At 58.8% G+C, this 13,187-nt stretch overlaps 9 protein-coding genes across 9 annotated transcripts; 4 read left to right on the forward strand and 5 right to left on the reverse strand.

Moving 5' to 3' along the window:
- Nucleotides 1–362: 362 nt before the first annotated feature.
- PG986_011456 (uncharacterized protein) lies at nt 363–617 on the reverse strand (the record flags this gene model as incomplete). The annotated part of the gene is made up of 1 exon (XM_066847678.1): nt 363–617. One exon carries the CDS (start codon nt 615–617, stop codon nt 363–365), a length of 255 nt encoding a protein of 84 aa, XP_066697169.1.
- A 38-nt stretch (nt 618–655) lies between these two features.
- Nucleotides 656–1,660, reverse strand: PG986_011457 (uncharacterized protein; the record flags this gene model as incomplete). Its single annotated transcript, XM_066847679.1, has 1 exon — nt 656–1,660. The coding sequence occupies one exon, from the start codon at nt 1,658–1,660 to the stop codon at nt 656–658; it is 1,005 nt and encodes a 334-aa protein (XP_066697170.1).
- Nucleotides 1,661–2,656: 996 nt separating this feature from the next.
- Nucleotides 2,657–3,988, reverse strand: PG986_011458 (uncharacterized protein; the record flags this gene model as incomplete). Its single annotated transcript, XM_066847680.1, has 3 exons — nt 2,657–2,824; nt 3,001–3,844; nt 3,903–3,988. 3 exons carry the CDS (start codon nt 3,986–3,988, stop codon nt 2,657–2,659), a joined length of 1,098 nt encoding a protein of 365 aa, XP_066697171.1.
- A 15-nt stretch (nt 3,989–4,003) lies between these two features.
- Nucleotides 4,004–5,393, reverse strand: PG986_011459 (polyketide synthase; the record flags this gene model as incomplete). Its single annotated transcript, XM_066847681.1, has 3 exons — nt 4,004–4,207; nt 4,258–4,473; nt 4,536–5,393. The coding sequence occupies 3 exons, from the start codon at nt 5,391–5,393 to the stop codon at nt 4,004–4,006; spliced, it is 1,278 nt and encodes a 425-aa protein (XP_066697172.1).
- Nucleotides 5,394–5,730: 337 nt separating this feature from the next.
- On the forward strand, nt 5,731–6,778 carry PG986_011460 (uncharacterized protein; the record flags this gene model as incomplete). The annotated part of the gene is made up of 3 exons (XM_066847682.1): nt 5,731–6,420; nt 6,503–6,651; nt 6,724–6,778. 3 exons carry the CDS (start codon nt 5,731–5,733, stop codon nt 6,776–6,778), a joined length of 894 nt encoding a protein of 297 aa, XP_066697173.1.
- A 595-nt stretch (nt 6,779–7,373) lies between these two features.
- Nucleotides 7,374–7,637, forward strand: PG986_011461 (uncharacterized protein; the record flags this gene model as incomplete). Its single annotated transcript, XM_066847683.1, has 1 exon — nt 7,374–7,637. The coding sequence occupies one exon, from the start codon at nt 7,374–7,376 to the stop codon at nt 7,635–7,637; it is 264 nt and encodes an 87-aa protein (XP_066697174.1).
- A 102-nt stretch (nt 7,638–7,739) lies between these two features.
- Nucleotides 7,740–8,276, reverse strand: PG986_011462 (dimethylallyl tryptophan synthase GliD1; the record flags this gene model as incomplete). The annotated part of the gene is made up of 1 exon (XM_066847684.1): nt 7,740–8,276. One exon carries the CDS (start codon nt 8,274–8,276, stop codon nt 7,740–7,742), a length of 537 nt encoding a protein of 178 aa, XP_066697175.1.
- A 992-nt stretch (nt 8,277–9,268) lies between these two features.
- Nucleotides 9,269–10,090, forward strand: PG986_011463 (uncharacterized protein; the record flags this gene model as incomplete). Its single annotated transcript, XM_066847685.1, has 1 exon — nt 9,269–10,090. The coding sequence occupies one exon, from the start codon at nt 9,269–9,271 to the stop codon at nt 10,088–10,090; it is 822 nt and encodes a 273-aa protein (XP_066697176.1).
- Nucleotides 10,091–11,213: 1,123 nt separating this feature from the next.
- Nucleotides 11,214–12,994, forward strand: PG986_011464 (FAD-binding domain-containing protein; the record flags this gene model as incomplete). Its single annotated transcript, XM_066847686.1, has 4 exons — nt 11,214–11,501; nt 11,573–12,241; nt 12,299–12,675; nt 12,733–12,994. 4 exons carry the CDS (start codon nt 11,214–11,216, stop codon nt 12,992–12,994), a joined length of 1,596 nt encoding a protein of 531 aa, XP_066697177.1.
- Nucleotides 12,995–13,187: the final 193 nt, after the last annotated feature.

Here is a 13,187-nt window from a genome sequence, read left to right on the forward strand (position 1 = left end):
CCTGCCGTGATGCTCAGCCGATTCTTCCTTCGGGGATGTAGGCACAATAGCTGAGTGGGTAAAAGTAGTCGCCAGGAAGTAGTCGTCTACGCCCAATTTCCGGGAGGCATGGATTTCGAGTTCGCCTTGAGCCGCCCTCTTCTTTTGCATTTTTCCTTTTTCATCAATGATGTTTTTTGAAATATGCCAATACGCTCCCTTCTCCTTTGACTTTATCACCGTGTTCGTCTTGTGGTAAAATGTAATCCGATCCATATCCATTATATTTTTCTTACTTTTGTCCCCAAATCCTAGATTAGTCAAACGCCAGCTGATGCCGCCCCGACAGTGATAGTGTCCAGGAGGCGACCTTGACAAAACGCTTAATACAGATTTAGTAAGTAAAGCCTGTCCACGAGCTCTTCACCTCGGAGCCGGCCACATCCGCCAGGGCCCCCTCCTCGTCCCCTGGGCACGCAGTTCGGTATGGCCGAAGCGCCGAACGTGCCGTCGCTGTAGACCTTCATCTCGGCCGCGTAGACGTGAGGCGCCTGTTCTGCGATGGCCGCGATCAAGGCACGGCGCTTCTGGGCCCATTCATGGCCCTCCGCCAACGCGAGGGGCAACGGTCCTGACATGGGGGTCCATTGTCTCTGTCGTGACAGGGACCACATGTTCAGCAGTTTCCATAGCTCCTCAGGGAGATCGTGGCAGCCCAAGGGGGCGACCACAGCCCCGAAAGGCCATGGTCAAGATGGTGGTCCATTGGGTTTTCTTGGTGTTCCCAGAGAGGCTCCTCGCCGCTATTGCTGTCGCTGTCGCCAACGCCGGTGACTGCTACCTCACCGCCACTGCTATCAGCTTCGCCGCCACCCGTACCTGGCCCCTCCCCCTCATCAAACCAACAACTGCACGGCGCCGTCAGCCGCGCATGCGCGCTCTCGAGCGCGCGCACAAACGCCGGATCCGACACGACCCGGACCCTCGGCTCCAGGTCCCGCCCCTTGCAGTTCCCCAGCGGCCGGTAGTCGCCTCCGCGGCCGTCGTACACCCACCCCCACACCTCGCGCGGCCCCCGCCCCCGCGCCCGCGTTTTGGCCTTGTGCCCGTCCCGGACCATGAACCCCACGCGCACCGCGCCGATGCTGCGCGCGTTGGGGAACGCCTCGAGGCCGCTGCGGACGAGCTGGGCCCCCGCGCCCCGCGGCAGCGTGCGCCCGGCGCCCGCGAAGAAGGCCTCGGTCTGGACCAGGACGTGCTGCGCGTCGAGGGCCAGAGCGCCGAGAGACTGGCCCGGCCCGCGGAAGCGGCGGTAGCCCGTCACGGCCAACAGCACACGGTCGAGGGCGGGCGAGAACCAGGTCGTCGTCGGGGTCTGGTAGTCGCTATCGTTGTCGCCGATATCGTCCTCGGGGAAGCTGGGGTCGATGTCCGCGTCGGCGGGGTCCAGAAAAGTGTAAGGGCGGCCGTGATGGAGAGCCACGGAGCGGGATTCGCGGCAGACCCAGGCGATGGCGGGCGGGGGCAGGGGCTTGGCGCTGTAGTCGAACATGCTGATCATGAGGACGCGGTCGGTGGGGACCGACAGCTCCCAGATTTCGTTTCTGAGCTCGCCGGGCAGGTCCATCAAGTTCAGACGCGATGCGGCTTCTCCGCCAGCGCCAGGCGATGTTGTCGTCATGTTGGGTTGGGGTGATCTATACTACGACGTTTTGCGACGTTTCACACAGTCTAGGTTCCAGAGGAAGCAGAAGAGGACATATAACGGAGCCAGTATTCTATTTATGCGAAAGTTTAGTTCGTGGTATCAAATCCCTTAAATGCCGCCTGATGTCGCCATTGATTGGGGTTTTAAGCTTTGCGAGCGCTCTGGTTCACGACGAACGTATCATGCTCTAGAATTAAACGGATGAGATGGAGCGCTACCAGCTCAGGCTTGTTTATGTTTATGTTTACGTCTAGTAGGCCTTTGCAAAGTTCCGACGAGGGGATCGGGTCGCGGATTTCGTAGGCGACAGTGCCGTGGCTAGCCATCTCGGAGTCGGCTCGGCGCAGGAACTCGTGCGGGGCCACCGGCCTGCCCCTTTCTAGGTTTCCCAGAAATAGGGGTAAGCGGCAAAGAGCGGATCATCATCCACACATGCGCGGAGATTCCGTTGCGTCCGCGAGCCGCCTACTCTGCTTTTAGGCCGCCTCTGCGGTGGACAGGAGGTTTAAAACTCGTATACCTTCTGCATTTTCGAGTAGTCAATGTACTACCAAAGCAGAGCGGCCAAGTGTTGTTAGCCACCAGGGCCCAGGTGCCGAACAAACCTTCAATAAAAAGCTGTCTCTTTGAGAAATGCGGGTACATAGAGGTGAGTTTTGTATTTCCACATAGTCGACGCGCATCTATACAGACAGTGTCACATGATGCCGAGACCTTTCGCAACACACAACCGGAATCTATCCATTTACATAAGACATCACGTCAACATGCTATCACCTCGGCAGTGGGCAACGTTAAAGTGCGAGATGTGAGATGCACAACGGTCAATCAAATTCTAGAAAGGAAATCTATCTACAAGACTAGGAAAAACGGGTTTGTACAACTAGCAGAAACTAGAAAAAGTGCACCGCGGGAGGTTCTTTGTTATTGATACCTATTCAGAAGGCGGATGGGAGGGGGGTAGTGAACTTACCAAGCGGAGTTGGGCATGCGGGTGAAGAGAGCTTCGTGCAGGCCCATGGCGGCTTGAACGACACCGCCAACCTTTCCCCCGGAAGCGACACAGGCCGCGACTGCGGTCTTTACATCCTCGGCGCTAGAGACATCTCCGCGCACCACATCGACAGCAGCACCGCTCTGTTTCAGTCGCGTAACGAGTTCCCGAGCACTGGGCTTGTCAGCCCCCCGAGCGGCCGAGGAACACGAACTTGCGAGCCCCGCGAGTTACCATCCATCGACTCAGACTTCGACCAAGCCCTCCAACACATCCGATCAGGAGTTAAACCTTCTCCGGATCAAAGAGGTTCAAGTACACGGGCGGCGCGACGGGCACGCGCGCCTTGGGGTTCTCCATGGAAATCACGACCTTGCCGACGCGGTCCTTGTTCCCGAAGAAGCGGTACGCCTGACATGTGAGAGGGATCCATGCCGAGCTCGTTGACCAGGTAGACCCGCTGGGCCTGCGAGCCGCAGGTGGTGTAGACCACCGCGCCCATGTTGAGGGCGAGGGTGATGGCCGCGACGCCGACGCCGCCGGAGCCGGAGCCGGCGTGGATGAGGACGGACTCACCGGGTTGGAGATGGGCGCGGTCATTCAGGACGTAGAGCGCGGTCGCGTAGACCAGCAACAAAGTGGGCATGACGGTGAAGTCTTCGTGGTCGAGCAGGCGATGGACGCAGCCGGCGGGGATGCGGGCGGTCGTGCCGACGTGGAAGGGGGCGTAGGCTACCACGCGGTCGCCTACCTTGAGCGAGCCGTTGGCGCCGGAACCGACCGAGGTGACGACGCCGGAGAAGTCGAAGCCGGTGGTCTTCTGGCGCGTCTCAACGCGGCCGCTCATGGCGTACACCTCCTTGGCATTGAGACTCACGGCCTTGAGCCCGATGTCGACATAGCCCGCCGGCGTCGCTTGCTCGCCCTCGGGCTCGCGGAGCTGCCGGAAGTGGATCCTATCAGTCACTCCTGGCCGGCTGATGGCCAGACGAGCAGGTCCGAGCGCGCCCAGGGGCTTCTTCTCGGTCTTGACGTCCTGCGGCTCAAGGGGCTGGCGGAAGAGCGAGTTGGTTGCGAAGTCGGGGCTGTAACGGCTGACGCGCAGGACGTTGTCGACCGAGATGAACTCGCAATCGTCCTTGTCGTAGCGCGGCATGAGGGCGCTGACAATGTTGCCGCAGACCTGGTTGGTCTTGGGCGTGGCCGACGTCGAGCACCGACCAGCGCAGGGTGGGTCGTTCCAGCATCAGGGCGCGCGAGAGACCGCTCGATAGCGTGAGGGTACGGTCGGGGGTTGCGCCGAGCATGTTGGATCGGGTGAGCTAGAGGAGGTCGTTGGCGGTATGGGTTACGGCGCGGAGGTTGTCCATATCTTCCGGAGACATGGTGGCCAGGAACTCCTTTTCTGTCTCGACCAGGGAGATGCAGATGTCGGTCTCCTTGACCTCCACTGTCTGGATCTGGCTGATGGGGAGGATGTTGGCATCAGCCACTCCCGTCTTCTCAAGCAGATACGTCGATAGGGTCTCGGAGAAGGCGGAAATATGTCACAGAAATAAAGAGGAGAGAGTCCTACCAAAATCAGGGCCCTTCGCCCTTGAAGGTCTGTTGCCGGTACAGGACGCACGGCGTGCAGGACTTGCTTTCCAGCGTCGTAGACGTCAAACCCGGAGTCCCGGAGGTCCTTCTCGGCAACATCCCACTTGCGGGCCAAGACGACACCCTGCTCGGTCACCAAGGATGTGATGAGCTGTTGGGTGGCAGAGTCGTCCTGAGCCGTGAAGGTGGAGTGCTATAACATTGCTAATCCAGTAACCGAGCACCTCCAGTCATGAGTTTAGGGGGAACACTTACCCTGGGAATGACGACAACCTCAAAGGGACCCTCAGCACCGTCCTTGATGGAAAGCTCGCCATCTGCGTTGAGGTGGCCAGCGTGCCAGGGCCGGCAAAGCGGGAAGGCAGCTCCTCGGCCGAGCATGTTCATCCACTGCGCGGCCTTGTAGCCCTTCGCATCTCCATCGAGCTCCAGTACGCGCATGCGGGGCGTCTTGTGGCCCTGCAGCGCGAGTAGAGCGCCGATGGTGGCCATGCTCTCATCGTGGCGGATGTCCGGGTGCTGTCGCTCTACGAACTCCGTGACGTAGGCGCGCAGCTGCTCCGCCGCTTCGGGGTACAAGCGCGTCGCACCGGGCTTCCACTGCACGCGGAGAGTTGGCTGGCGCTGCGTGTACGGATCCATCGGCGTATCGAGGATACTGGCGTCGGCATCGTCCTTGTCGATCTTCTGCGGCTCGACCGGGGCCGCCATGGCGCTCTTGCCCGTGTAGAGCGCAATCCGGGAATCCTTCATGTCGACGACGGGCGCGCCGCTGGCGTCGTAGACGGTGGCGTCGATGCGGGTGCTCGAGATGAAGACGGGGAGCCAGACCTTGAGCGCGGCGATGTGGCCGGCGCAACCGCTCAGACAGGCGGCTTGGATCGCGGCGTCGATGGTGATGGGGTGCACGGGGTAGAACTCGTACGGGCCGGCGGCGATCTCCGGTTCGATCCCGGTGGTGCCGCTGGCCTCGCGTCGCTCGCGAGCACTGTCCGTCTTCAGCGTCGAGAGCGACTGGAAGTGCGGGCCGAAGCAGAGCCCTTCCTGGTTCCACTTGGAGTACCACCGCTTGCGGTTGTTGGGGCTCAATGCGCTCAATGCGCCCTGCTCCATGACGGAATGACAGACGGCACGTGGTTGACAGGCGTACCCCTGCAGATGGAATGTAGTCGACTCTAGGTTGAAAGGTTTAAGATTAGCCAAAGCGCCTGCAGGATCGGCGGCTTAGTTTAGCTAGTGCTGAGACACACATCGTCATGACGGACTTACTATTTCGTAGCGTATAGTGATTCTCCGGGGATAGATACCGCGCCACCCGAGCCATCGGGGCCTGGAACTGTCACCAAGTATTTATTGCCCCTAACAACATGCATCATAAGAACAGTCCCCGAAGCAGACATCGTCGCATCCTTCGCTTCGATCGCTGCATCTCACAGCTTACTAGTTCCCAATGGACGTTCCGTTCGACATTGGCCCAGAAAAGAGGGCGGGCAAACTCCAATTCATGTACCGCCAGCTCTTCGTCAAGACCCCGCCCCTTTCCCAACACGACGCCAGCCTGGAGAGAAAACGAGCCGTCGTCACCGGGCCCAACAGTGGGCTGGGACTGGAGAAAGCACGTCAGCTTCTGCAGTTGGGCGCCAGTGTGGTCCTGGCCGTACGCGACCAGGCCAAGGGCGAGGACGCGCGCCGCCAACTCTGCGCCGGCCGTCCTTTACTGGCCGACAGAATCGAGGTGTGGGAGCTCGATCTCTCATCCTACGAGTCCATTGCCAGCTTCGTTGGCTGTGTGCGAGACTCGCCTACCATTGTTGATATAGCTGTCCTCAATACCGGCGTCTTCAACTGCCACGAGTCCTCCGCTTCGACTGGCTACGAGGAAGATGTCCAGATCAACTACCTCTCCAACGCCCTGCTCACTCTGGTGCTGCTACCCGTCCTTGAACAGCAGCTATCGGCCGGCCGTCGTTCACCCGCGCGCATGGTGCGGGTCACTTCTGACACCGCCGCCTGGGCCAGTTTCCAGGAGAGAACATCAGAACCCCTGTTGCCCGCCTTTCGCCAGTCGATGCCCAAGTGGGACATGTCAGGCCGCTACGGGACATCCAAGCTGCTGGGACAGCTGAACCTGACGGAACTGGTGCGTCACGCCCAGTCCAGCAAGGTCCATGGTTCTGTGTGCTAACCCGGGACTCTGCCACGGGTCGGGCCTTGGCCGCCAGGCCGACGGATGGCTGCGCCTCGCATACAATGCTGGCACCCGTCTCCTGGGCCGCTTGTGCTCGCTGGGTGCGCGTCCGATCCTGCACGCCGCTGCCTTGCCTGATGAAAAGGCGCATGGGCAGTACGTGGAAGATGGGAGAATCCAGCCGTAAGTCCACCAATCCGACGCTGCAGGGGAGCTTTTTTTTTCGGGAAGTTACTAATTCGAAGATGACTGCAGGATGCCCCCCATCGTCTACGCGCCCGAGGGCCAGTCCATCGCCAAGCGGCTGTAGGAAGAGACGCCAAGCGAACTGTCCCTGGTCCAGAGCGCGCACCCGGAGAAGACTCCGGCAGATCCGGCAGGGTCGGCGGTGGAGCGGGTCGCAGATCGATAGGGCTGGACGGGTGGCTGATCTTTGACGTGGAAACCGACGTCGAAACAAGAAATGTTCCGTGCATGATGCATCCATATCAAACTCCACCCAGTTGGAGTGGTGTCCACTTGAGGATACCAGAGTGCCTTGGGACATTCTCGTTTTTTCTTCTATACATTCCTACCGCTGCCAAGTCACATAAGCAACGAATAAAAATGGCGGTGTCAACTCACGTATCTCGTGGACTTTTTATTGTGCCGGAAATGATGTAATTAGTGTATTAGAAGCTAGTTTGGCCAATGGAAGGATTCGGATTCGGAACTATCCACGGTCTTATACCAAGACTGCACTTCCTGGACTGCTATAAAGGGGCCGTGAGACGCATTGACCCAGTGCCCCAACACCAAGAACACCGTCGAGCTGCTCCAGGTGGACCTCGGCAGCGGCGTCTCCATCGAGGAGGCCTTTGAGCAGGTCAAGAACAGCTCGGGCCATGTCGATGTTCTCATCAACCATGCCGGAAAGTGGCTCATGCCACGTAGGGAATTTTCTACATTGTATCTCACCTGCTCCTCCTACTGCTTCACGCGCCGGCTTTGACGGGCACTTCCTCTACGGCAAGACCACGCTACGCGCCGGCTTCAACCAAGCCTACGACGCCAACGTCACCGGCACCAACGTCATGACCTGGACTTTTATTCCCTTGCTCCTGAAATCCCCCACCACCCCCCCGCCTGCACTTCCTGGCCGGCCTTTCGCAGATGACGGCGGCAGCTGAGGGGAAGGGATGTGGGTGCTGGCAAGATTCTGGACAAGGAAGAGCTCCTGCCGTGGTAGATGCGGTATTGTTCCACTCCCGAAAATGCCAAGCATAGTTCAGTTAGCGAGGATTGACATGACTGTTCACCGATATCGCCATGTCGGACGCCTCGTAGGGCACAAACGTCTCCTGGAAGAAGCGGTCGAACCGCTGCAGGTCGATGCCGGGGAAGTCCTGGGCTATGCGGCCCAGGACCTCCCTCCCCGTATTCTGGTTGAAGGGGTCGCTCGCGGACCCGGACGCGCGCGCGACGGGCTCGATGGTGTAGCGGACGAGCTGCTGGTCCGGGCTGTTCTCTTTCCAGTCCTGGCTGAACTCCATGGGGGTGTTGTCGTGGGTCAGGCCCGAGGAGTAGAATGGCTTTCCATACCGCGGGCGGGGGCCTAGCGCGGGGGCAATGTGCGCGTGGAAGAAGCGGAGGTAGTACTGCTGGTCCTGCGCGCCGTACGCGCTCCGCTCCAGAAGCGCGGCGAGGGAGGGGCTCAGGGTGGTCCACCAGTACTCGCGGTCCTCGCGGTCGCAGGCGAAGTCGTTGTTGACGGCGTCTAGGGCGGAGCTGGTGGCGCGGAAGCCCTTGACGGTCTTCCAGAGGGCCATGATGGTGATCTGTCTGGTGGGGGTATGCTATGGGTAATGGTATCATTCAAAGCTTCAGTTTGATGTATGTCAACTTGATTGGCATCCTTTACAGGGGTCGAGCCCAGTTCCAGGAACCCAATTGGTTATACAAGGGATGCGGACATCGGAATTGACTTCGCTCTTGGGCGCGTTGGTTGAGCAGTATCTACGAATTTCGTTCCTCGAATGGCTGCGGTTCGCTCATTGCCGAATTTCCAACTCGTTGTCCCTATTGCTCGTCTTGTCGGTGAGAGTAAGCCGGACCAATTCAAGCCAGAACCTCAAGACGACGTACATGATACAAGATTGATATGTCTCCGGAGTATCGCCTACTCCGTAATCCAGGGGTGGACTCCACAAGTGGGGTTTGGCTGGTTAAGTGCTTATGTCACTGGCCAAGCCATATTGATCAAGAATTCTTCAGGGCTGACGGTCGATTCAAGACTCATCCTTGAACAAGGATACGATCGGGGCAAGGTTGATCCTAGCCCATCTCTCCTGCAGGAAGTCCCGATACGGGAAGTTACACTCGGAGTTTTGCCCTGGCCGTGTAATCCATGTCTAGTAAGGGGCAAACCATGACCTTGAAATTGGTCGTGACCGAGTCAGCGACAAACGGTTCTTGCATCGTCGGACCCCGAAACCTGGATTACTAATGGGATCTAAGATGATAGTCCGTACGGCTGTCAGGGGGTGCCCTTGTGATGGCTTACTCCCAGCTGTTTTCGAGAAAGAACTCGCCCTAGAACACTGGCGGATGCACGCAAGGGGATAGAGTTGTGCTGAATACCCAGAACCATGGAGTTTGGGTATATTTAGTATCACAGCAGGTGCAACCGGCACTGTATTCTGCTTACCTATCTTCCATACCGGTTTGCTGTGATTTCCCTCGTAATTTCATTTTCCATCGTCCAAAGTGGACACGAGAGCCCCTTTTGTCAATCGTTTCTCTGAAGGGCCCGATTCGCACAATGGAGCCCAGGTGCCCCAAAGGGAGCGGCAAATTCACCCAACTGCGAGCCTCCTGCGACGCCTGCAGCGAGCTCAAAGTCCGACGCGGCCGAGCACAACCGGACTGCGCAAGGTGTGTCAGACGAGGGACCCCATGTGTCTACGGTCGGTCACGCAGGAGCCACCGCGATGCCCCCAAGGTCGGGGACTCGAAGTCCACCACCACCACGACAAACGCGAAACGTCATGATCGAAACCCCGACTGCATCAAGAGTCCTATCTCACCAGGGCGGATGACACCTACCACTGTCAAAGTGCAAAAGAGCGGGTCTCCCAGTCTCCCAGTCTCCCCGGCCCTTTTTGAGACGAACATCCCAATGCCATGCGTTGATAGCCTGGCGACCATGGAGCAAATGTCCTATACGGAGGGCAACCGCTGCTTACTGTCGCCCCTGGACCCACCCTCGGATTTCGATGCCCATCTCTCAACCAATCCAGCCCCATCGATATTTCCGCCACATAACGAGTACGACATAGTCACTCCGCCCTCTTCAGCCCAAAGTCCAGACAATAACGCATTGACGCCCGAGATCGCACATGGCCCGGTCGGGGCTGGTAGGTGCGGGTGCATGGCCAGCATGGCTCAGCATATTCTTTTCGTATCATGTGGGCTCCCGGCAGAGCAGCCCATGTTCAACGACCAGCTTTCGCGGGTGCGACAAGCCATCATTGCGGCTGAAAATGGGATTAGCTGTAACTGCGCATCGATTGATGACAGCATTCTCCGTATATCGACCCCTGCAGTATCGATTCTTGTTCATGATGCTGACAGTATTCGGTGACGGTCTGCCTACTTGTCGGCCGCATCCTTAGAGGCTTATCGGCCTCGATATCAGCCTCGATAGCAGGTGTCAGCAGTCACCCACCTGACAGATCTAGGACTGTCCACGATGATCTCACGTCATTGATCTCACAATACCCCGAGCCTCCGGTCGCCATCTCGTCTTGGATCACGCCCCAGCTTGATCGGGAAGAGCAGCAAGAGTTGAAGCATCAGTTGATGCTCTTACAATTTCGTCGGCTCCAGCGAGTGATAGAAAGGCTTCGCCTGTCCGTTCGGCAACTAGCTACCACTTCCCCGGGACGGCACGGCTCTGTCTGCGCCCTTGCGAGCATGTTTATTCAGTGGTGGATAGTCCCTGAAGCAGACGCGCTCAAGTCGCTGTATGCCATATGAACAGGGTCTGCTTACGATCCCATCATGTCAACTCAGAATGACCTAGACCTCATAGGCCCATTGGTGGTCAATTGATCACGACATGGAGATCCTTACCTCGGGCACCCCTGCTTCCACCATCCCGTCCCGCGTCCCGGTTTCCCGGGTAGTTCGAATCTAACCGAACGGAGTATCAAATTACGACCATCTCTCCGATCAACATGTTAGTCGTAGCGGAATTGGCCAATATGGTGTTGGGGAGAAAGCCCCGAGCCACGTGGGCTTCAAACTTTTTTTAGACGTCGCCAGATTAGCCACTCAGCGAGAGCGGGAACCTCGCAACTAATGGGTTATGCCCCGATTCGTCCAGGCCGTACAATCCTACAGGATTCTCAGCCCCAGCTGCACTAAACCGTGTGGCGACTGATATCGGTGTAAGAGAAGTAGACAGAAGCCATGGGGACGGGTAGGGCAGCGGGGTGTCCTTGTGGTAATTCCGCCGCAGTGGTCACGATGTGGGCTCAGGCGGGAACCCACGAAATTGAGTGAAGGCTGTGGTGATCTTCCGGAGGAGCAGAATGAGATCTCCCGTGTGATGGTGAGGGCATACGAGGGTAAGTCCACGGTGGCAGACTCTAAATGGGCATGGGACTCATGAGAGGCATTGGATACAAAAGCCGAGCAGATGTCTTTAGTTTCTAGGCTCGACAACAGCTTCTCCATCCTCATCGACGACCACACTAACCAGCATGGTTTCCTTCAAATGCCTAGCCGCCTGCGGCCTCGCTGCCCTGCCTTGCCTGGCAGCCGCACTGCCTCGCCCGTCTTGCCCTGATGGCCTTTCCAAACAGACCCGGGCAGAACTTACGATGCAGCAGGTCCAGCAAGAGCTGGGTGTTCTGATCTCGCCGGGCTCCCACATCTACAGCGCCGAGGACCAGGAGTTCGAGGAACTCACGCTGAGGTACCAGGCTTTCAGGCCCCCCAAGATCAAGCTTGTAGTTCAGGTTGGCAAGGAGGAAGATGTTTCCGCTGTTGTGAGTGTCCCCAGTATCTATCATCATGCCTGGTCTCGGATGATTCTCCTACTGACACGATGGCCCGTCAGATCTCGTACGCCGACCGCAACAGCGTCGATTTCTACGTGGTGAACCGTGGGCACGGTCTGCCCTTGTCTCAGGGGAAGTTCAACGGCATCCAGATCGACGTGGGTCTCCTTCGCAATATTACCATCGGCGAGGATGGGACGTCCGGTCTGTTCCAGGGCGGTACCTTTGATCAGCAGGTCATTGACTACCTCTGGGAACGGGGCTACGCGACGAGTAAGCAAACAACTTCATCTCGAGACCCAGTAACTGACATGCATTCCCATCTACAGCCACGGGCAGCTGCGCCATGCGTCGGCATGCTCGGCCCCGGCCTCGGCGGCGGCCACGGCCGGCTGCAGAACAAGCACGGCCTGATCAGCGACAACATGCTCAAGATCAACGCCGTGCTGGCCAACGGCACCACCATCACCGTCTCGGCCGACTCGCACCCGGACCTCTTCTGGGCCATGCGGGGCGCCGGCCACAACTTCGCCGCCGTCACCAGCTTCGAGCTCAAGCTCTACCCGCGCGGGCCGGACACGTGGTACCACAAGACCTACATCTTCACCGAGGACAAGCTCGAGAGGCTGTTTGAGCTGCTGAATGGCGTGGATGAGGAGAAGAACCAGACGAGCCACATGCTGAACTTTGGCTTCTACTTCTGGAACCAGGCTTTCGATGCCGACAAGGTCAGTCTACGAACTCGCCGCTTCCCCTGATCTTTGCCAACACGTCTCTACAACCAGCCCGTGATCCAATGGGACTTCACCTACATCGGCCCCCAAGCCGACGTCGAAGCCAGACTGGCGCCCTTTGACAACCTCGGGCCCGTCAACGTCACCGACGCCAACATCCCCTACCCCGAGATCCTCCCCGCCACCGGCACCGGTCTCGACGACCCCATGTGCGCCCCGGGCCTGAACCACGTCGTCGGCACCGCGGGCACCCAACTGTACAATATCACTACGCAGCGCCAGATCTTCGACCACTTCGTCGGCAAGTCGGCCGCCTACCCGGCCCTCGCGGGCACCTTTGTCGTCATGGAGAGCTACGGCGTCAACGGCGTCGTCGCCAAGGACCCGGCCTCGTCGGCCTTCCCCATGCGCGACGACTACCTTCTCCTGTAAGGTCTCACACCTCAAAGCCCCATTGGACACATTCTGATCTTGCTGCCTCACAGACAAATCTCCGTCAACTACGCCCCCGACGCCTCCCTCGACGCGGCGGCGGTGCAGTGGGCCCGCGAAGCGGTCGACATGTGGAACCGGGGCCAGCCGACGCGGCGACCGACGACGTACGTCAACTACGGCCTCGGCGACGAGTCGCTCGAGTCCATCTACGGGTACGAGCCGTGGCGCCTGGAGAGGCTGCTGAGCCTGAAGAAGGCGTACGACCCGCACAACAAGTTCCGGTACTACGTCCCTCTGGTCCGGGATGCCTAAGCCGCTGTGGATGGCCAGGCACCCTGGGTGGCTGCTTTTCCATCTCGCCCTGCATGCTACCGTTGTAGAGGGAAAAGGTTGTTGATGCGGGCAGTCGTGGAGCAAGTGTGGTGGTAGGTAGTCGAATGGTTGGTACGATCCCGTCGGCTGCTATTTCATCATGCGTTCAAAGTTCTGAGATAAGTGAGAGCAT

This window comes from Apiospora aurea (genome assembly GCF_038362705.1).
Source record: "Apiospora aurea strain CBS 24483 chromosome Unknown utg000007l_segment0_segment0, whole genome shotgun sequence".
Classification (NCBI taxonomy): Eukaryota; Fungi; Ascomycota; class Sordariomycetes; order Amphisphaeriales; family Apiosporaceae; genus Apiospora; species Apiospora aurea.